The sequence below is a fragment of the Eleutherodactylus coqui genome, chromosome 2 (assembly GCF_035609145.1).
Source record: "Eleutherodactylus coqui strain aEleCoq1 chromosome 2, aEleCoq1.hap1, whole genome shotgun sequence".
Lineage (NCBI taxonomy): Eukaryota > Metazoa > Chordata > Amphibia > Anura > Eleutherodactylidae > Eleutherodactylus > Eleutherodactylus coqui.
The window spans coordinates 152384504-152407844 of NC_089838.1; the positions used below are offsets into that span (position 1 = coordinate 152384504).

General features: G+C 49.3%; 1 protein-coding gene across 1 annotated transcript in view; it reads right to left on the reverse strand.

The window, feature by feature from the left end:
• BMT2 (base methyltransferase of 25S rRNA 2 homolog) overlaps nucleotides 1-23121 on the reverse strand; it is a 40298-nt gene extending 17177 nt beyond the window's left edge. The window contains exons 1-3 of the mRNA XM_066589883.1: nucleotides 22900-23121; nucleotides 2697-2838; nucleotides 1149-1301 (exon numbers count right to left, since the gene is read on the reverse strand). Of these exons, the coding sequence (XP_066445980.1) occupies nucleotides 1149-1301; nucleotides 2697-2838; nucleotides 22900-23107 (503 nt within the window). The 5' untranslated portion in view covers nucleotides 23108-23121. The remainder of the gene's footprint in view (nucleotides 1-1148; nucleotides 1302-2696; nucleotides 2839-22899) is intronic.
• Nucleotides 23122-23341: the final 220 nt, after the last annotated feature.

Sequence of the window (23341 nt, forward strand, 5' to 3'; positions counted from 1 at the left end):
TCATTTTAGTATTGACCAGAGATTTAAAATTTTATTTTTCACTTTAAGTGTAACTATAGATTTAAAAAAAAAATATATATATAAATAAAATTATATATTTTAATGACAGGGATATGCCAAAAGTTTTGATCAATGTGGTTCAGAGTGTTTAGACCCCCAGTGACCGCTAGAATGAAGCAGAAACTCTCATCCGTGCAATGTCACTTCTTATTAGCAGAATAAGGGATCAACAGAGTCAATCTTCAGCTAGTCAGCATCTGCACTTCTGCTTTTTCAACCTAGCAATGTATGGGGGTCTGAGCACCAGGACATTATAAATGAAAACTCCTTATATTATCCCTATGACATCTGAAAAGTTAAAAAAAATAAAAAAATGACATGAAGTGTAGGAAGTCTCAGGAGAAGAAAAGGGTTTTTTTTTTTTGGCTGAGCTGATGTCACTGATCACACTTACATTTTGAGATAGAGGAAAGATGGATGACACTCCCAAGATACTAGAGCTATGATAAATTCAATGAATCATATTTAAACCAGAGCTGGTGAAGGCATTGAAAGAATCTCTAGAAGGACACAAGTGTACTTAAAACCCTTTTTTTTTTTTTTTTTTTACAAAAATAACAACCAATTTTAAGAAACGAATAGGTCTCCACTACTGTGGCGGTACACCTATAGCAATATTCAACTACCTGGCAGCAGCTAAAATAAACTATTCCTCTGCAATAGTGTAACACAATTTAGCAGACCAGTGATTCTGGGTTCGCCCAGGGACATAGAGTGCAATTGCGAGAAGCACCAATTATGAATCCCCCCCCCCCACTCCAACAACATAACACGGTAGAGTTTGGTGGGAACAGCTGAGAGCAGGATTATCTTCTTATTGAAGCATTTTCAACGTCAGTTTTGCCGTGCTGCAGATCAACAATTGTAAATGCATTACCCGAGCCAGAACATTAAATAAGAGCAGTATGTTTCATTAGCTCGGCTCTGCGAATCAATATCACTTTGTGACTGTTAACAGTTCCAGCTATTCACGTTGCCATAAACTAATGTACCCCTCTTGGCTATACTGCCCTGAAAACTGCTACAAACTGCAGCTGAATTCATTTGCTTACATTAAGAATCTGGTGCAAATACAAAGACATACGTACTCTTGATTTACTGCGGTGACATTTGAACCATCAAGGCCGGACATAAGTAAGTGAGCGGGGCTAGCTGGTTGGGGATTATTTAAAGCAGCTCTCCTTGCATCTTTTTCAATTGCTTTTCTTTTGCCTCCATTGAAGAAATATTCTTGGCAGACGCTGAAAAAAAGAAATCTAGTTGTTAGATACAATAGACCTAGGCATATAAAGCAGAAAGATCCAAACATACATATGATACCACGAAGACTGTGTTTGACCCAGCATAAGGATGGGTTAAATGTCCTCAGCTCCTTGGTTACTACACACAATAGTAAAAATATTCAGAATGAAACCGCCACCATTATGAGGAAGAAGGCCTATACCACATGACTAGTCGTAGAACAAGGCTACAGTAGACCTTCGGAAGAAGAGAGAACTTGGAGAGATCAGACACTCACATTATGGCTTCATATGACGTTTACAGCCAAAGATAAACTTCTGTAAGACTGTCTATACAAAGCTTGAAAGTCCACGTGCATGTTGTGGCAACATAGGGATCGTAACATACTACTGATCATCAAGCATGCTGTGGCCATCACATTGGAAGAGATTATAGTGGCTCGTGGAAACACAGTATCTGTACTTCAAGGGAAAACATCTACATAATCAAGTATGTCTTTCAGTCCAAACTCTGCTTAAAAGGATGATCAAGCTTGAAAGACTATTGACCTAGCCTCAGGACCAAATATCAATAGTATACTGGCAAGGATCCATCAGCTGGAATCCCCAACAATGTGCTTGTGTACACAGCTGGTGCGTGCAGAAGGCAAGCAGCTCCGTTCCAACTGTTGTGGCCCAGCTTGGTATTACAGGCAGTTTCTATTCATTTCAATGGGAATTGGTGTACCAGCCTGGCAAACAGCACAGGCCATTAACAGTTCAAAAGGGGTTGCAGCAAAAAAGCAACACCCCCCTCCTCCTGGTACGCAGCTCAGTGACATCCAAGTCATGGTCTCAAACTCCAATCACCATGGGGTGCCCAGGATGTGAGTGCTTAGTTTGGCAAAGTGACACTGTGGCTTCTGATTTGCCACAGTGTTCACCTGACTTCAGGTGGACGTCGACGCCAGGGATAGGGCTGCGGAATCCACTGTGTGAGTATATCCTCTTTTTGCTTGATCCTAAGCCCAGCTGGGGGTTTTTGTAATAAAAACAACCCCTTTAAAAAAAAAAAAAAAAAAAAAAAATCAGAGGCTCATGTAGTAAAAAATGAGCCAACAGCAAGCTAGGGGGCTATGTAACAGATCTTTTATACAGCGCATGAGACTTAGGCCGCCTGTCCACGGCCGCGATGGAATATCTCTATGATTTTCTGCACGTGTGCAGTAGGCTGCGCTTTCCATAGCATGTCATGTGAGTTCCGCGTGCGATTTATCGGCGCGGATCTCGCAATGACACCTCGCCCGTGGACAGGCAGCCTTAGTTCTGTCTGGTAAACACATTTAGGCACACTGGCTAAAACATGACAATGCAAAAACATTCCATATAGTAATGCATAAACAATTTGTTAGTTACCCGAGGCACCATTCAATCCGGCCTTCTCCTTCACACTTCTTCGCCCAGTGATTATCTGCTAAGTTTTTCATTGCGACGGCATATTCACAAAGTCTTCCTTCATCTTTGCAGTGTTCTTTCCATACTCTATCAAAATCACCAGCTGAAACAATACAAAAAAGGTGTTAAAAAACTGGCCTTTTAATGAGGTCAAGACAGGGTCGTATAAAAAGTAACTTGCATGAACCAGATCTAGGGCGAGTACCTAAATCTGAAGGCCCATTTACACGCAACGATTATTGCTTAAAATTTGCTCAGACAAATGCATTTAAGTGATAACAGTTACGTGTAAAGGCGAAGCCATTGTCCAATATTCATTACTTGTTGCTTAATTGCAGAGTTTCAGCCTGCATAACAATAGTCGTTAGTGTGTTCACTTGTCGTTACGTTTAAATGGCATTCATTCAGTCTTTCAAACAACTTGAGGAGAGGGGTGATTGTTTGCCTTGTTAAAAACAATGACTACTTGTTTACTCATGCCAGCAGTAGACAATGGAATATCTTCACACCAATTAAAACCCTGCTGGCCAGATTCCTCGCATCAACACGCACCCACCTGAGCAGACAACATATACACAGCTAATAAGGGAAATGGAGGATTTCAAAGGATTATCTCTACGTGTAAATGCTCAACATTTGAAAGCAAATAAGTCATTAATTTGTTGAAACGACAATCGTTGCATGTAAATGAGGCTTAATGCATGTAAAACCCAAGATTGCAATATGTAAATAAGGGTTTCTTCTCACTAGCACTAAAGATTTCAGTTTGTCTTCCGTTTTTGGAGCAGAAAAATGGAAAACAAACGTTTCCATTTTGTTCCCCATTGATTTGAATGGGTTTTTACAAAAATAAAAAGATTTCCATTTAATTCTGTTCCCTTTAGGGCTTAGTCAGACGTGCATATATTGGCCAGGTTTTCACGCCCGGCCGATATACGCTGTCCTTCTCTGCAGGGGGAGGAGACGGGATGGGACCGGGTGAGTGCACCGAGCTCACGTCCCCTCTCCGCCCCTCACAACAGTTTTCAATGGGAGGGACTGGATGGGGCGGAGCCAAGTTCTGCCCCTCCCATTGCAAATAGTGGCAAGGGGCGGAGAGAGGTCTGTTAGTTCAGTGTAGCCCCAAGTCCAGTCCTCAGGGACCCCCAACTTGTCATGTTTTCAGGATTTCTTCAGTGTTGCACAGGTGATGTAATTATTGTCGGTGCCTGAGAAATTGCCACAGGTGTTCTTACTATAGGATATCCTGAAAACATGACCTGTTGGTGGTCCCTGAGGACTGGAGCTGGGGACCGCTGTGTTAGATAGGCCCACTGCTGAGAATCATGGCATGCCGCGATTTAAATCTCACAAGTGGAGAATCGCTATGATTCTCCGCTCGTGGACGCCGGTGCTGTACTTTCCATAGCAACGCTATAGAAAGCTTCACACAGCGTGATCTGACGCCGATTTATCGCTGGTGGATCATCGCCCGTGGACAGACAACCTTAAGCTTTTAATGTTTATTACGACAGCTGTAAATAGTTAAGAGAAAAGAAGAAAAAACGCACACGAACCATAAAAACTACGCCTCTTTACACTGCGTTGTATGACCTGGATGTTATATGTTATATTGGCAACTCTGGCATATGTAGTTAGTGAATATACCCACTGAGTTATCAATTAACATGTGCCCAAATGTATTAGTGGTCCATATCACAAGTATCGCAATGGGACTATGCATATAGCTGTATAAAAGTATAGTGGTATACATGATGTCACACGATATCCAACTGGACCTACTCGCCCCAATATATAGCACGCTTACATCTGGTGCACAATGTTGCAGACTGAAACTGCACTAGGTTGCATAAGACAGCTGCACGTCTCATGTAGACGGGCAAATTATGAATTAGGATCCGCAGCGGATCACCCGCATGCGGATCCGCATCCCATAGGGATGCATTGACCATCCGCGGGTAGATAAATACCCGCGGATGGTCAATAAAAGGGATTAAAAAATAAAAATAAAAAAAATGGAGCATGAAAAAAAAAAAAAAATGGACCATGCTCCATTTTCGTGCGGGTCTCCCGCTGGGACGGCTCCCGCGGGCTTCTATTGAAGCCTATGGAAGCCGTCCAGATCCGCGGGATACAAAATCGGAATATACTCACCTGCTCCGAATCTTCCCTTCTTTGCGGCTTCTCCTTCTCTCTGTCGCAGCCGGATCTTTTTTCTTCGGGCCGGCGCATGCGCGGGACACGCAACCGACGTGCCCTGCACATCCGCCGGGCCGAAGAAAGAAGATCCGGCCGCGACAGAGAGAAGATGAAACCGCGGCGAAGGGAAGATCCGGAGCGGGTGAGAGGCGAGTTAATTCTTATTTTTATGCCTCATGTCCGCGGGGCAGGAGGGACCCGCTACGGATTCTCCATGGAGAATCCGTAGCGGGCCTGATTTTCCCTGTGGACATGAGGCCTTAGGCTCCTGTGTTTTACCATAAGTGACAGTAAAAAGCAGTCATTGCAGATTTTTTTTTGTTTATTTTTGCTTTTTCTTCTGTCTTCATTAGTTTTATTCTTCCATCAAGATAGCCATATAAGGGCTTGTTTATTCTGGAAAGAATTGTCTTTTTTTATTAGTATCACTTAATGTACAATGTTCAGAACTGCTTTTAAAAAGGTACAGATAGTCCCCGACTTGCGAACATTCGAGTTACGAATTTCGCTAGATACGAACTATCTGTCCTGCACAGTATGATGTAATGCTATGGCATTACATCATACTGTGCAGGGGCCGGAGAGGCTTCTATCAAGCCTGATAGAAGCCTGTCCGGTCACATCGCGGTTGCTAGGCAGCCGGGGGCCTTCTGAAAGGCCCTAGGGCTGTCTATGCAGAGCGCCTAGCAAGCCGTGCGCTTGATAGGCACTCTGCATAGGCAGCCCTGGGGCCTTTCAGGAGGTCCCCGGCTGCCTAGCAACCACACAGCGTCCCGCGATCTCATCGTGGGACGCTGTACGGGCCCCCTGAACGTCGGGTGCAGGCTGTTCTTACAGCGGGCACCCGGCGGCAGCAGTTCTGATGAGCCGCGCCGCTCGTCAGAACTGTTAACACTTTAAATACCGCTGTCAGAGCGGTATTTAAAGTGTTAACAGTTCCAACAAGCGCCACGGCTCGTCGGAACTGCTGCCGCCGGGTGCCCGCTGTAAGAACAGCCGGCACCCGACGTTGTATGGAGCGGGATCCACCCGCGATCCCCTCCATACTACCGTTTGTTCGACTTGCGAACAAAACGGACTTGCGAACGGGCTCCCGGAACGGAACCCGTTCGCAAGTCGGGGACTATCTGTACACACACCTCACCAAATCTCCCACTGCTGCTCCTGTTCCAATGGTGCATCAAATGCAAAGAGCAGGTCTTCATATATTTTTTCCCTTCATGGGCCTCAGGCTGCCTGTCCAGGGGCGTTGCAATATCCCGCGGCTGATCAGGGGCCAGCTGACTGTTCTCCGCACTGAGCCCATTTGACAGATAGGCTCACCGCGGAGAATCGCAGCATGCTGTGATTTGCTGCCTGCGAGTGGAGAATCGCTATGATTCTCCACTCGTAGACGGGGAGGGGGGGGGGGGGGGGGGGGCTGCACTTTCCATAGCATTGCCGGCCGCGGCGAACGCAATGAAAATTTGCCCGTGGACAGGCAGCCTAATACACATGAGATTACTATGCAAATTTTGTGCAATGCGCTGAAATCGCACACAACTATGAAATCCATTTTTTCACTCGAGTGATGTTTTTCTAGCAGCAGCACTACAAAGAAAAGAAAAATTGCAGCATGTTTTATATTATTTTAGCGTTCTCTCAGAATGCATCGCCCATTATGTTCAATGGGATCTTGGAAGGAATCACATAGCACTCGTATGCCATGTTATGTGCATGCAAGTGTGATTTTTGCTACTAAAGACAATAGGAAGTGGCAGCTATCTTTTCACATTTGGGGATGAGAATTTTAGCAAAAACGCATGTTCAGAAGCACCATGTCAGGCCGAAGCGTCTCAATCCGAGATCACACTTGCTTGTGTGAATGTATCCCCAGCGCCTCTCCTCTACTACAATAGTAAGCGTGGCTCCCCTTCCCCCCCCCCCTCCAGTATAATAGTAAGCGCGGCTCCCCTCGCCCCCCTCCAGTATAATAGTAAGCGTGGCTCCCCTTCCCCCCCCCCCCCTCCAGTATAATAGTAAGCGTGGCTCCCCTCCCCCCCCCTCCAGTATAATAGGAAGCGTGGCTCCCCTCCCCCCCCCCCTCCAGTATAATAGGAAGCGTGGCTCCCCTTCCCCCCCCCTCCAGTATAATAGGAAGCGTGGCTCCCCTTCCCCCCCCCTCCAGTATAATAGGAAGCGTGGCTCCCCTTCCCCCCCCCCCAGTAAAATAGTAAGCGCGGCTCCCCCCCCCCTCCAGTATAATAGTAAGCGCGGCTCCCCTCCCCCCCTCCAGTATAATAGTAAGCGCGGCTCCCCTTCCCCGCCCCCCTCCAGTATAATAGTAAGCGCGGCTCCCCGCCCCCCTCCAGTATAATAGTAAGCGCGGCTCCCCTCCCCCCCCCCCTCCAGTATAATAGTAAGCGCGGCTCCCCTTTCCCCCCCCCTCCAGTATAATAGTAAGCGCGGCTCCCCTTCCCCCCCCTCCAGTATAATAGTAAGCGTGGCTCTCCTTCCCCCCCCCCCTCCAGTATAATAGTAAGCGTGGCTCCCCTTCCCCCCCCCCTCCAGTATAATAGTAAGCGTGGCTCTCCTTCCCCCCCCCCTCCAGTATAATAGTAAGCGTGGCTCCCCTTCCCCCCCCCTCCAGTATAATAGTAAGCGCGGCTCCCCTCCCCCCCTCCAGTATAATAGTAAGCGCGGCTCCCCTCCCCCCCCTCCAGTATAATAGTAAGCGCGGCTCCCCTCCCCCCCCTCCAGTATAATAGTAAGCGCGGCTCTCCTCCCCCCCCTTCCAGTATAATAGTAAGCGCGGCTCCCTTCCCCCCCCTTCCAGTATAATAGTAAGCGCGGCTCCCCTTCCCCCCCTCCAGTATAATAGTAAGCGCGGCTCCTCTCCCCCCCCCCTCCAGTATAATAGTAAGCGCGGCTCCTCTCCCCCCCCCCCTCCAGTATAATAGTAAGCGCGCCTCCCCTTCCCCCCCCCTCCAGTATAATAGTAAGCGCGGCTCCCCTTCCCCCCTCCAGTATAATAGTAAGCGCGGCTCCCCTTCCCCCCCCCCCCCTCCAGTATAATAGTAAGCGTGGCTCCCCTCCCCCCCCCTCCAGTATAATAGTAAGCGTGGCTCCCCTTCCCCCCCACCTCCCTCCAGTATAATAGTAAGCGTGGCTCCCCTTCCCCCCCCTCCAGTATAATAGTAAGCGTGGCTCCCCTTCCCCCCCCTCCAGTATAATAGTAAGCGTGGCTCCCCTTCCCCCCCCCCTCCAGTATAATAGTAAGCGTGGCTCCCCTCCCCCCCCCTCCAGTATAATAGTAAGCGTGGCTCCCCTTCCCCCCCCCTCCAGTATAATAGTAAGCGTGGCTCCCCTTCCCCCCCCCTCCAGTATAATAGTAAGCGTGGCTCCCCTTCCCCCCCCCTCCAGTATAATAGTAAGCGTGGCTCCCCTTCCCCCCCCCCTCCAGTATAATAGTAAGCGTGGCTCCCCTTCCCCCCCCCCTCCAGTATAATAGTAAGCATGGCTCCCCTTCCCCCCCCCCTCCAGTATAATAGTAAGCGCGGCTCCCCTTCCCCCCCCCCTCTCCAGTATAATAGTAAGCGCGGCTCCCCTTCTCCCCCCCCCCTCTCCAGTATAATAGTAAGCGCGGCTCCCCTTCTCCCCCCCCCCCCTCCAGTACAATAGTAAGCGCGGCTCCCCTCCCCCCCCTCCAGTATAATAGTAAGCGCGGCTCCCCTCCCCCCCCTCCAGTATAATAGTAAGCGCGGCTCTCCTCCCCCCCCTTCCAGTATAATAGTAAGCGCGGCTCCCTTCCCCCCCTTCCAGTATAATAGTAAGCGCGGCTCCCTTCCCCCCCCCCCCCCAGTATAATAGTAAGCGCGGCTCCCCTTCCCCCCCCCTCCAGTATAATAGTAAGCGCGGCTCCTCTCCCCCCCCCCCCCTCCAGTATAATAGTAAGCGCGGCTCCTCTCCCCCCCCCCCTCCAGTATAATAGTAAGCGCGGCTCCCCTTCCCCCCCCCCCTCCAGTATAATAGTAAGCGTGGCTCCCCTTCCCCCCCCTCCAGTATAATAGTAAGCATAGCTCCCCTTCCCCCCCCTCCAGTATAATAGTAAGCATAGCTCCCCTTCCCCCCCCCCCCCCTCCAGTATAATAGTAAGCGCGGCTCCCCTTCCCCCCCCCTCTCCAGTATAATAGTAAGCGCGGCTCCCCTTCTCCCCCCCCCCCCTCCAGTACAATAGTAAGCGCGGCTCCCCTTCCCCCCCCTCCGGTATAATAGTAAGCGCGGCTCCCCTTCCCCCCCCCTCCAGTATAATAGTAAGCGCGGCTCCCCTTCCCCCCCCCCCTCCAGTATAATAGTAAGCGCGGCTCCCCTTCCCCCCCCCCCCCTCCAGTATAATAGTAAGCGCGGCTCCCCTTCCCCCCCCCCCTCCAGTATAATAGTAAGCGCGGCTCCCCTTCTCCCCCCCCCCCCTCCAGTACAATAGTAAGCGCGGCTCCCCCCCCTCCGGTATAATAGTAAGCGCGGCTCCCCTTCCCCCCCCCCTCCAGTATAATAGTAAGCGCGGCTCCCCTCCCCCCCCCTCCCTCCCGCCGTCCCCGCGGGAGACCCGCACGAAAATGGAGCAGGTAATGTTTTTTTTCATGCTCCATTTTTTTTTTTATTCCCTTTTATTGACCATCCGCAGGTATTTATCTACCCGTGGGTGGTCAATGCATCCCTATGGGGTGCGGATCCGCGGGCGGAAGAGTTAAAATCCGCTGCGGATTTTAATTCTTCTTTTGCCCGTGGACATGAAGCCTTAACCTCCTGCACATGCTCAATACAGAGCGTATCCTGTTGCTGCAGCCCGAGTATCATAGTGGAGCCTGGAGGATTTGGTGCAGGAGCTGGGTATTAGTGCTTCTTGATGCCACCGGAAGCTAGGGGTTTGACAGGGGGAAGGTCCCTCTCACACCCCTAGATTCTGATAGGGTCAAGGCTGGAAGGTCCTTTATTTTTAGTTTCATCCTGCAGCCTCCTGTCAGCCCCACAGGTCCACCACTCCTCGTGTGCGCTCTGCGCACCTGCACCGCTCCCTCAGTGTCCACCGCTACCCTCAAGACTCCGCGTCCCCCTCCCTACTTTCCTTCCTCAGTGACAGTCAGGGCCGCAGCTCCCCCACTCCCTGTGTGTCGCCGGGTGCTGCACAGTGAAGGGAGGGCGACGGGGAAGCGGCTATGCCTTCCCCATCGCTCCCTGACTGTCCGCTGCTGGCCTGCAGTCTCCGCATCCCCCTGGCTCCCTCCCTTAGTGAGTGTAAGGGATGCAGGTCTCCAACTCCCTGTGTCTGGCATGTCAAAAACAATGCATCTTGTCGCCACCCACTCTTCTGGTGGTGTCAAGATACACTAATACGCAGGAGCTGTGGGGATTTGAAGAGTATATCATCTTTTATTATTTTAGACATGCGGAGTGGGAATTTAAACAAACAATAAACAAACAGACAGCTCTGCAGCGCTGACCTAAAAGGCCATAACAGATACAGAACTCTAGGGGTCTAAGACCGCCTCTATAGACACTAGATACAAGTCAGCTGAATGCGCCTGTTCCAGCAGGATCTGCCTACAACTTTATGTGTATGGGGGCCATGTGACAGCAGATGACAAGGGAAAGAGTGATTGGGTATGGATTGTAACAAGTCTGATGTTGTGCTGCGGGCAGGGGGGTCTGGTAGTGGCTTTTTTTGTACTATATAAACTTGAGGGAAGAAAACTGGTGATTCTGGAGTTTATGCAGGAGGCACATGTGTACAGCGCAGGACAACTTACAGGTTTTACTGAAGGTTTTCCCCCCATGGGAGTGGTACTTTTTATATAGGTGCTTGCTTGCTTGTGCATTACGTAACCTACACATACCTCCCACCACCCCCTCCTGCAGTTGTGGAGGTTTAACAACACACATGCCGCCCCCCATCATGACTGCAGTAACCGGCTCCGGTACGTTGCAAGTGCTTCATATGCTGGCAAAAACACGATATCGCGGCAGACCCCTCTCATGTAATCTACTGTCTACTAACAGAATGCCGGCTGTTCTGTAAATGACTAATGAACCCATCGATGCATGGATAATATTAAAATGGCTGCCAAGTAACGAACATAGATGCTAAAGCAAACAAAGGACAGAAAAGCTCATTTATATGCTACAGCTCCGCAAGCAGTGTATTATCCCGTATTAACAGCACACGCAAGATACTAAATACATATTTTAGGACAATACAAACCGACAAAGTGTGCCAGGACTGCTACGCCGCGGTGGACTGGCTCTTTGGAAATCTGTCAGCTCAAACATGCTAAAACTGCAGGCAGCACGTTATAGGGCAGGAGGAGCAGAGCGGATTGTATATGGGTTATGGGGAACGATTCAGTAGTAGTTTATTCATTTATATCTTTGCTTATTCTGAGCTGAACAGTCCAATGGGCGGAGCTATCAGTGACTGACAGCTGTCTGTGTACAGTCCTCCACTGATAGCTCCGCCCACTGGACTGGTCAGCTCAGAATGAGCAAAGATATAAATGAATGATATGCAGAAAGCTCTCCCCATAAAGATTACATATTAATCTGCTCAGCTCATAATAACATGATGCCTGCATTTTGGATAGTATTTTCAAGCTGACAGACCCTTTAACCCCTTAAGGACCAAGCACATTAAATAAATGGCGCTCAGTCCTTAGCTTTACCCCCACTGATAGAAGATGCACAGCATGGGATAAAAGCCTCGGCCCCTGCAATCAAGCAGGAGCAGATCAGGTCATCAGCTGTCAGACACAGCCGAGGACCTGAAAGGAGGAGCCTTTATTAACCGCTGCTGCTTTTGCTTTTCCTGGCTACATAAAAAGATACTTCCATTATGCGACCCAACAATCACTTGACCACCAGGAGCCCTATGATACAGCAGAGCTGCAGGGTCTTAGCCGAGCCCAGACTACTGTTACTACAAAGAGATGTTTTTCCCTGGAACTGGGGCTTCTATGGATGCTCCAGCTACACAGTAGAAAAGTATGGAATACAAAAACAAATTATATATAATGTGAACGACCCCCAGGGGCCATAGATGGTTTAAAAAAAAAAAAAAAAGTTAAACAGAAGTAAAAAATAATTTAAAAATCCACAATAAGAAAAAAATAATTATAAATAACCCACTGCTGTCACCAACCAAACCAGTCATATGCCCCCTGTAATCCAAAACTATGTATTCCATATGAAAACATCCAAAACAAAATAAGGGACCCATTCAGATACTTTGATTTTAGCATAAATATACAAATAAAAAAAAAAAAAAACTGTACAAAAACAAAAAACACCCCTTAGTTTTTTGTTTTTTTTTACCCCAATAAAACTAAAGAAAAGAAAAAAAAGAAAAAATAGCCCTTTGTGTCATGGCAAAAAAAACCTGCAAAAATAATTTTGGCAGCTGAAAACCACCACATGGGTAGAGTCCCTAAAAAGTGCCTGGTCCTTTAGGACCAAAACTGTCTGGTCGTTAAGGGGTTAAGGAGCAGAACAATCTTTTGATCTTTGCTCTTGGCATTCCGATGACTAACCTTTTTGAAGTGCTGAGCGTTTACTCTAAGGCTGGGTTCCCATGGGACGTAATCTCAGCAGAAATCTTGCGGTTTTGCCGCAGCAGTGCAGGTTCAAAACCCACGGCACTTAGCTGTGGGGTTTAGAGCGGCTTGGCCGCATGCTTTTCCGTTGCGGCCAGCTCCTCCATAGCCGAGAGCATGTCCACAACGGGAAAAAAATAAAATATATAGATGTGCTGCGGCCGGGGAGTCCGTGCCGCAGCACTGGCTAATGACGGTTGTGCTGCGACGGATTGACCAACCTACGTGGATGAGATTTTTGACAAATCTTGTCCACATGGTTTCCTAACCCCGGGATTAGTGGTCGCAGGCAAATAGTTGCCCGGCTGCAGAGGAAACGTCGCCCCCTTACAACACGTCATGTACTGTTTGGGGCCCTGAGCAGGGAGGCAACAGCGGCGCCCACACAAACCGTGTTACCCGCCGGCAGAACACTACAGCAGCAGTCCTGGGATGCCAAACAGCCGCCGGCACATCGGCAGAAGTGTGCGCTAGGGAGCGCCCGTCACGGATCTCAGAGCCGCTGGGCTGCAGGGAGCAGCCAGCCGCAGGAACACAGTAAATGAAGCTGCAGGGCGGCGGGGACTGAGTCCCCATCCTCCGCTTGGCCGGGAGTCAGGGCACAGAAGGCGCGCAGGACCCAGTGGTGAGTGACAACTGCAGCGACTCCATAGCTTGCAGCCGGCCCTGCTGCCTTACACTCAGGCCCGGCTGCAAGCAATGCACACTGTCCTGCTAGGACCTTACACACTTGCCCCTATCGGGAGCTGGGGGTGTGACAGGGCGTTCCTCCTGTCAAACCCCTAGATTTCGGTGGAGTCAAGATACACTAATACCGCTTGCCGTCTCACATGTATGGGCAGCCTTTAGGCCCTTTTACATGGACCGATTAACATGCAAGCGAGCAAATATGATCGATATCATTCAATGTAAACGCAGCCAATGATCAAACAATAAATCTTTTGCTTTTTGTTCATTTTATGCCACCATAAAAATCATCATTGGCTCGTTAACTTATCATTCAGTTTAAATACCGATCGTTCATCGCTCTCAGTCACTTACACAGCGAATGTGAACAACTGAGTGACTTCTTATTGGAACAAGCCAACGATGTATCTGCTGAGCGACCTTGGACATCGTTAGCTCGTTGAAACCATAACTAGTTTTGTGTGAACGGACCACTAGGCTGCGTTCACATGTCACTGATTTGAAGCAAGTGGGTGAAATCCACAGTTCAATAGATTTAAAGTGACTGTCCAAACCTATCATTTTTATGTAATTGCAATGTAACTTCAGCAATATACGTGGGAGAACATAATAGCTGTGTGATGAGGAGTACAAATTGCAGTGACTACATCTACGGCTTCTTTCACAGCGCTCTCTTTAAAAGGACGGCAATTATAGCAGTCACAGCGCCTCTTCCTCACTGCAAACATGTTTATGCAATCCCTTAGTCACCCAGCTCACAGAGGCTCAACCTGTAATGTCATGAAATAGGGCAATTACTGTTGGTCAGTCCCTGCTCAGCACTAACTTTGCCTGAGGTTTAAAAGGGATTGGTTAGAGCGTCCCCCCCCCCCCCCCCGATTCTAAGCAGCTTTCTAAAACATAAACTTTGTAAAACAGATTATTATGGAAAATTGCATCTTTCTCCATTAAGGCCTCCTGCACACGGGCAGATTTGCATTGTGAAATCCTGAGCGGGATTCCGCAGCAAATCCAGCCCATACATGCTATGAGAAAATGCGATTTCCTGCCCACGAGTCAATAAAAGTCAATGAAAGCTGTCCGTCCTGCGGCCATTCTGCAATCATCTTTGCAGAATGGCCGCAGGAACTGCGTCATCGCCATAGCGACGATGCGGCGTCCTCTGTACTGCGCATGTGCCGGACAGCGCTTAAACAGTCACATTCGCTGAAGAGGAGAAGACCGGTGGAGCGGTAAGCGGGGGTCACTAGACGGGCATCGGGTCGAACTTTGCTGTGCGAATCCTGCATGCGGGGTTCGACCCTCTTGTATGCAGAAGGCCTTTCGCTGTGTGCGCATACCGAATAATCAAGCACAGTATTGGAACGGGACACTTGGCAAGTATGAGACAGCTCCCTGAAACCCCCCCATTTCTTCACCTTCAAGTCCCAAAACGTAATTTATAGGACTCAAAGGTGTTGACTGGCTCCCTTTAAGCTTCACTGAGAAATTAGATTACATGCTGATCATAAAAATCTATTAGAAAGGGGGACTAGCTGCCATGATTTGTCCCGTACAATGCTACAGAGAGATAGCAGAGCAGAATCACCACTATACAGCAGTACTGAGCAGTGTAGCTGTGAATCCAGCACTGGGGTGGGGGATTGGATAGAAAATTAAATGCAGCTGTACCATTTCATGCAGAAATATTTTGGCTGCAAGGCAGACTGATCCCATTATAGTCAAAGAAGTCCACTTGGCGGTTCCAGTATCTTTGTTGTTCAGAGGGCGCACCCGTACATTGGAAATGAATACATTGGTATGAATGGAGCCTTACGAGGTTTTTTAACCTTGCTTTTACTTTTTTTTCTGTAAGGCAGCCTGCAGACGACCGGCTCGGATCCGGCTGCGAGAATTCTCGCAGCGGGACCTGAGCGCCTGCAGAGAGCACCGCGGCCTCACCGTAACTCCGGCTCTTTAATGTGCCGGCTGCCGGGCAGCCCCGCACTGAATTGGAGCATGCCGCGGTTTGTTTGCTGCGCATGATTTTGCGCAGACAAACAGCGGCCGTCTGCATAGGATTGCTTGCTGTAATGCAATCCTATGCAGGCGTCCAGGGGCGGAAATTCTGCGGGGAATCCCGCCACTGAATTTCCGCCCGTCTGCAGGCGGCCGGGTCAGATCCGGCTGCGAGAATTCTCGCAGCGGGACCTGACCCGAGCTTCTGCAGAGAACAGCGTGACACTCACATGCTCCTGCGGCCCCGGCTCTTTCATGTGCCGGCTGCAGACGCATGCGCAGAGCGGAGCCGGCGGACGGTGAGTGACGTTTCTGTGCGGGGCTCTGCAAGCCTCACACAGAAATAGAGCATAACGCAATCCTATGGCAGCTTCCAGGGGCGGAAATTCCGCGGGAAATCCCGCCCACCTGCAGGCGGCCTAAAGTTGGTACACTTTTCAGTTTTTATGTTGAATGTAAGCAAGGATGTACGACAGCCTCTTGGTTTTATAATTTGGCGCACAAAAACTATATAAAAAAAAAACAAACCAAAACCAAAGCAAATATAACAGAAGTAAAATATAGTATGAAACTGTAGGTATTTAGTAAGGTCATAGAGTCAATTTTCACTATATTACAGCGCTGCACAAATCAAAGGTTATGCAATTGTGTGCATGTGGATCAGGTCATCAATAGCAGAAGCCCAGGAAGCCCCTTGAAGCCTCCATAATATGTTGATGGTTGACCCAACAGTGAACTAGATAGGTGTAGGTCATCCAGCTACATGTAGGCCGGTCTCAGACGACTCTGCGATCATATGATCTGCGGTAATCAAACACATAGGATTACACAGTTCCGCTTACATCAGCACGTCAGAATTGTGTAATCCGCCCGCAGAAAATAGAACGCAGCATGTTTTAATTTATCACTGATATCCACAACATGCAGGCCATTGTGCTCTATTGTCGTGGATGCACCCACTGCATCGATATGCGATGGCGCAGGAAATACAAGCAAACAAAAGCTGTACTGCACGCGACCGCCTGCGTGAGTATGCAATACAATAACGCAGCCGTACACAGGTCACCGGCCGGGCTCACAGCTGGAATCAGACCGATTTGTGCGAGCCCGGCTTTGGGGAATGATGGATACACCTTCATGGATTCTCCTACGATGCCCATAATTGTAAATAGATGTGGTAGTTTGGTTTTTTTTTAAAGGAATTTTTGAAGTAAAAAACAGGGAGTATAGAGACAAAATAGAAGTACTAAAAACAAAAGAAAAGCCAGAATCTTATTTGGTCACCCCCATCTCCCCCAAAAATTAAAGAAAAAGTAGTCAAATGCTTGTAGGTTCCCTAAAATGGAACCATTTAAAACTATAGCGTGCTACGCAAAAAAAAAAGAAAAAAAAAAAGTCGTCCCCATGTTGCCCGATTGACAGAAAAATTAAAAAAGTTAAGAGTCTAAGAACATAGCAACAAAAAGCAAAAGTTGTTTAACCCTAGGTCACTAAGCGTCAGTCTGACAGATATTCGCACTGAGCCATGGATTTAGTTTGATGATAAATTTAGTTAAACTACCGTATATACCGCCGTATAAGATGACTTTTGAGCCCAGCAAAATCTTTGCAAAAGTCGGGGATCGTCTTATACGGCGAGTACTAAAACTTCAGTAGAATCTGCGGTCGCCGTACGGCAGAACTTACCATGCTGTAAGGAGCCGGCTCAGGCACGAGAATGACAGACAGCCCCCCCTGATGTTGCCGCGGAGGACTTCTGCTGACTTGTATGCGCCGGCAGCCTCCTCATCCCCGCCCCTCGCCTGTAGTCTCTTGACAGCTGGACTCTCCGCTCTGTGGGGCCCCGCTGAGAGCGAAAACACAGCGGCAAGGAAGCGCAGGCGATGCTGACTGGATGGTGAGTCTCCCCGAGGTCTTTGTGGAACTTGTGATGGGCGGGACGCTATCAGAGGTTGCTGGATGACAGGAGTGGAGGGACCACATATTAGCACTTTCTGCTTAGGTTAAGCAGCGCTGCTGATTAGAGCCACCTGATTGGTGCACGCTGTGGGAAGAGGGGTAGTCTTATACGGCGAGTATATCTCAAACTCTATATTTTAACTGCAAAAGTTGGGGGTCGTCTTATACGCCCAGTCGTCTTATACGGCGGTATATACGGTAATAAATGTCCTTTCATACAAGTCACCTTTTCACTAATAAATACGACAAACAAAATTTTGAAGTTTATGGCCCAATGCCCATAGGGGGTGGATGATGTGATTTGCCGAATCCACACAGGTCGCCTGCGCGGAAGATCCGCAATTCCAAGTGCCCATAGGGAAGCATTGGTATCCGCAACTGAATTTAAGCATGCAGATTTGATTTGCGGACAGTTTGGTGCAGAAAACAAATCGCAGCAAGCTCCATTTCAGTGGGGATTCTGTGCGGACGGGCTCAATAAATGTCAATACAATTTTGGATGCACTGTGGATTCGAAGGTTAAAATCAATTAGGGAGGTGGGGTTGCAGATTTTTTTTTTTTTACACCGATGAACCACAATGCATCCGCATACATCTGCATGAAAAAACTATTACATCCGTGATCTCCCACAAATGGTTTCCGCAGGCCCGCCCATGGACATGAGGCCTAATGCTGTTAGTCTGTAAAACTAATATGTAGTGACAGTGCAACTCGAAAACATGTTTAATGATCTATGGTTAACTTAGTAAAACGAAATATTTGGTATTGGTGCAATCAAGCTGACCCTCAGAATAAGAGAATAAGGGCTATTGCAGACGACCGTATATCGGCTCGGTTTTCACGCCAAGCCGATCGATATATGGTGTGCTTGTCTGCAGGAAGAGGAGGATGGAAGAGCCAGCAGCAGGAACTGAGCTCCGCCCCCTCTCTGCCTCCTCCCCTTCCCCCAGCAGACAAGGACACCGTATATCAGCTCGCCGTGAAAACCCAGACGACTGTATATCGGCTAAATAAGCCCTAAAACAAACATGTTGTGTAAAAAAACAAAACCCCAACAGACATCTATGTTAAAGGGGTTGTCCCGCGGCAGCAAGTGGGGTTATACACTTCTGTATGGCCATATTAATGCACTTTGTAATGTACATTGTGCATTAATTATGAGCCATACAGAAGTTATTCACTTACCTGTTCCATTGCTAGCGTCCTCGTCTCCATGGTGCCGTCTAATTTCAGCGTCTAATCGCCCGATTAGACGCGCTTGCGCAGTCCGGTCTTCTCCCTTCTGAATGGGGCCGCTCGTGCCGGAGAGCTGGTCCTCGTAGCTCCGCCCCGTCACGTGTGCCGATTCCAGCCAATCAGGAGGCTGGAATCGGCAATGGACCGCACAGAGCCCACGGTGCACCATGGGAGAAGACCCGCGGTGCATCGTGGGTGAAGATCCCTGCGGCCATCTTAGTAAGGTAAGGAAGAAGTCGCCGCAGCGCGGGGATTCGGGTAAGTACTAAACGGTTTTTTTTTTTAAACACATGCATTGGGTTTGTCTCGCGCCGAACGGGGGGCCTATTGAAAAAAAAAAACAAAAAACGTTTCGGCGCGGGACAACCCCTTTAATAGCTTTTTTTTCTTGGAAGTTGAGGATGAAAAAAAAAAACAAACATACATACTGGTCTTAAAAGGGTAGCCCTATCTCGGACTTTTCATAGCAGAGATGGAAAACAGCTGTGGCATTTCCATAGCGGTCATTGAAATGAATGGAAGCTACGGAAACAGTGTAGTAAGCACACCATACTGATTCTGTGATCGGAAACAGATGGCCGGGTTCTCCCATCTGGGACATGAAAAACAGAGATGGGAAAAGCCCTTTAAAGGGAACCAGTCCCGCCCCCCACAGCACTGTAAACTAAATTACGTTGTACTTAGGGGACATGATGGGGAGCCGGGTGATGGATTTTTTATACTCACCCGCTCCCATGATAAAGCGGAGTCTTCCTCTGAAATCGGCGCATGGCACAAAAACGGGACTCTTTACAGAGTCCCGTACACGCGCTCTCCCATAGACTTATATAAAGATAGTTATAGACACACAAAATACAGAATTGAAACACTTCCAGCGCTTCGGTTTTCTGAATCCACTCCTAAATCTGGCTTTAAAAAACAAGAAGAGATGAAAACCCATGAGCAAATACAGAAGTGTGAAGGAAGCCTTCAGCTGACCAAGCGCTGATCACGAGGCCGTCGGCAGCCACCTTCTCCAAGACCACAATGACCGGCAGGTTACTGTACACAAGTGTGGAAGCTCTGATCAATACAGAGAGGAGCATTAGACCCCAACCCACCTGACCCTTGTGTCTTCTGAAAGGAGACATCATGGAACGGGGGGATTATACAGATTCGGGTAAACCCCTGCATCTTAGACCCTTCCAATAACAAGCCATTTTCTTCATTCCAGCCTTTCACCAAAAGTTCTACAAGGGAACAGGTCATCAGAAAGTGTCCCACTGCATTTGGTTAGTTATGCTTCTCCAGCCACCTGAAGGGTGGATTCAGACAACCGTATATCGGCTCGGTTTTCACGCTGGGGGGAGGAGGATGGAAGAGCTAGGAGCAGGAACTGAGCTCTGCCCCCTCTCCCCCCTCTGCACTATTGGCAATGAAAGGAGGCGGGATGGGGGTGTGCCTAAGTTCCGTGAATTAGCCCCACCCCGTCCCACCTCTCCCTATTGCAAATAGTGCAGAGAGGGGGCGGGAGCTCAGTTCCTGCTCCTGGCTCTTCCAGCCCCCCCCCCCCCCCCGCAGAGGGAGACGACGTATATCGGCTGGGCGTGAAAACCGAGCCGATATACGTTCGCCTGAATCCAGCCTAAAGGTGGTTTATACAGTGCGATTATTGCCAAATTCTTGCTGGAAACATCAAATTCAGGCGATATTTGATGTTTTGTGTACACAGGGCTGCCAACAGGGCACCGAGCGAGAAGTTGCTAACTTGTTGGGGTCACTTGATCTTTAGCGAAGCTCCTGTTTACTGTGAATGGAGGCGGTGGCTGTAACAAGGTCACTCGCTCACACTACATTTCCTTGGACGACTCTCATCTGTCTAAGTACAGGGGCGATAGTCAAGCGGCAGTCCGTGGGAAGGCTGTCGGGCGCTTAAAGCCCATTTAGACAACGATTATCGCTCAAAAGCCATCTTTTGAGCGATCATCATCTGATGTAAATGTGCCTGTCTTTTTTGCCGAATGATGATTTTCAGTTCGGCATGAAATACATTGTTCACCAGAAGAGCTGATAAGACGGCCCGCACGCTGTGTTCTGCCCGGGGAGCGCTGATTATGAGTGTCTTAGTTGTCAACCCCACAGCAAAACAAAGGGAATGTAATTCGGGAACAGCGGGTGGTCTGTTTTCCGATTACAGCTCCCGGCTGCTCACATGCCACCAATTGGTACTAATAGGCATTGGTACTAAAAGGACCTTTAGATTTGAGAGCCCCATGATCTAATCTCCTGACTACACTGCTGCATGTGGTTAGCTCTATCTATCTAGATGCTGATAAGGATAAAAAGAGTTACAGAATAACTTCTGACACAACCCGTCTAGTTTCCCAACTTCTTGCAGAGCCAGCCTGTTTTCTTAAGTGTTGGGATAATTATATTGTTCACAGCCCAGAGTTTTCAATCTTTGACCTGTTTTCTATATAATCAAGAACCTCGGATGACTAAACCGCTGACGAATACAAAGAACCGGCCGCACAGCCCAGATTTACACAACTTTGTAAAGGTTGCTATTATCCGAGTACACAGATTGGCGGATGAATATGAGCTCTGTAGACAACAGGTCTGATCGTCTCTGAGCCATTGTTAAAGGGGTTACACCAAAATCTAAAGCTATTCCCTATCCATAGGGCAGGGGAAAACTCTATGATAGTCGGGGGTTCAACTGCTAGGAGCCCCACCAATCCCAAGAAGGGGGACCCATATGTGCTGCTACTCCATTCATTTCAATGACAAGGCTGGAGATTGCACTGGACACTGTTTGTATGGTACTACTGCAAGCCCTATGGCCATATGGTCTCACAATATATTGGCTGGCTGACAGGTCATAGTTATCTGTAGGTCCTATAGTGGGAGACTGTACTATATACAGTAGAAAGCGTGTAGAGTCCAGTAATAAACTAATAGGACCTGTCTTGTATGACGGCATCCATAATGGTCTGTACTTATCTACAGGATACAAGGAAGATTCCGAGGTGGATTCTGTTCCTCATGCACCACCTCCGCTGACCGGCTGCCTTCAACGCAAGAGGATTTTATACCCCATTCATATGCGAAGGGATGAAGTCCCCTTGATCTTTGCCCACCGTGCACACTCCATCTGATCCCAGAAACCCCCCACAAATTATCCACAGGTGGTTTACCCCCACTGACCGGGGTCATACTAGATGGGAAGCCGCTGGCACATCCGCGGCACATATGTGAGTACTAGCCCCCGATACCCACACATTAGATTTATGGTAGGCGCTGGCATGTATAAGCAGGAGGAAGGCATGGAGTCCTCCTGGACACAGGGTACAAGGCTACGATGCCTGAGGCTGCACATCATAGGCAGATCCAGCTTTAAGAGCAGCTGCAGTGGCCCTAAAGGGAACCGTCAGCACCTATGAGCAGCATAAGCTAAGTATGGTGCGGGTAGGCCCGGCCCCAAGAACTCCAGGGATGTGCTGTGTAGAATTACTTGGCTCCTTGTTCCTGCATTGGCACCCAGGTAAGTTGGCACACGGACAGGGCAACACACTACATGTGCTCCAGCAGACTCGTGGACAGGCTGGTACACTTGTCCGCACTGCGGGCACATAAACGTGCCAATAACTCACAGATCTCAGCAAAATTACCCGAATCTGCAGATAAATCTCTTATATGTGGGAACGCACAGGACCGCATGTTCATGACTGCGTATAGGTGAGCTCCAGATATAATACACCGTGTACACTGCTGCACTGCACAGGGCGTCGTGTTACTACGCCGCCGGTACGCTGCTGCACTGCACAGGGCGTCGTGTTACTACGCCGCCGGTACGCTGCTGCACTGCACAGGGCGTCGTGTTACTACGCCGCCGGTACGCTGCTGCACTGCACAGGGCGTCGTGTTACTACGCCGCCGGTACGCTGCTGCACTGCACAGGGCGTCGTGTTACTACGCCGCCGGTACGCTGCTGCACTGCACAGGGCGTCGTGTTACTACGCCGCCGGTACACTGCTGCACTGCACAGGGCGTCGTGTTACTACGCCGCCGCTACACTGCCCGCTGGGTCATCTTACTATGCCGCCAGTACAGTGCTGCACTACATGCAGAGGTCATTTTACTACGCCATCGTTACACTGCGTGTGTGTGTATTGTGTTACTATGTTGCCAATACACTGCTCCACTACGCGGCCTGCACTACGTCGCCGCTACGCTGCACGGCCTGCATTACGCCGCCGGTACGCTGCACGGCCTGCATTACGCCGCCGGTACGCTGCACGGCCTGCATTACGCCGCCGGTACGCTGCACGGCCTGCATTACGCCGCCGGTACGCTGCACGGCCTGCATTGCTGCGCTGCATGGCCTGCATTACGTCGCCGCTGCACTGCTGCTCTCCTATAGGTGACGAGGACATGCCATCAGTGAAGGCTCGCAGCGCTCATGTGACCGGGCCTTTCCTACCTTCCAGATACTTCCTCCGCAGGCTCCGGTGCACACTCTTCACAACTCCGGACAGCTTCTCCTGCTCCAGCTTCATATGCCGGACTAACGGCACCGGCATTGGGGGAGTCCCGGCCTCCCCTCTCTCCTCACCGGCCAGCATAGACCCGCTGCACTGTGCCGCTCCGCCCGGCTCCATCGCTGCTCTCCGGCTACAAACAACAGCCATCCACACCCCCTCACTACCACAGTGCCAGCAACAGGCGCGTCATCAGCTGAGCGGCTCGCCATAGGCTGGAAAACAGCAGCTGCTGCCGAGCCTGACCAATGACACGCCTCCCTCCCCTCACAGGCCAGCAACGGACCAATCAGAGCCCGCTTTGTCCTGCTCAGGGATTTTTGACTTGTTTTCCGAAATGTTATCGGAGATGAGAAGCCTGCGAGCGGGGCGGGGCCGCCGGGG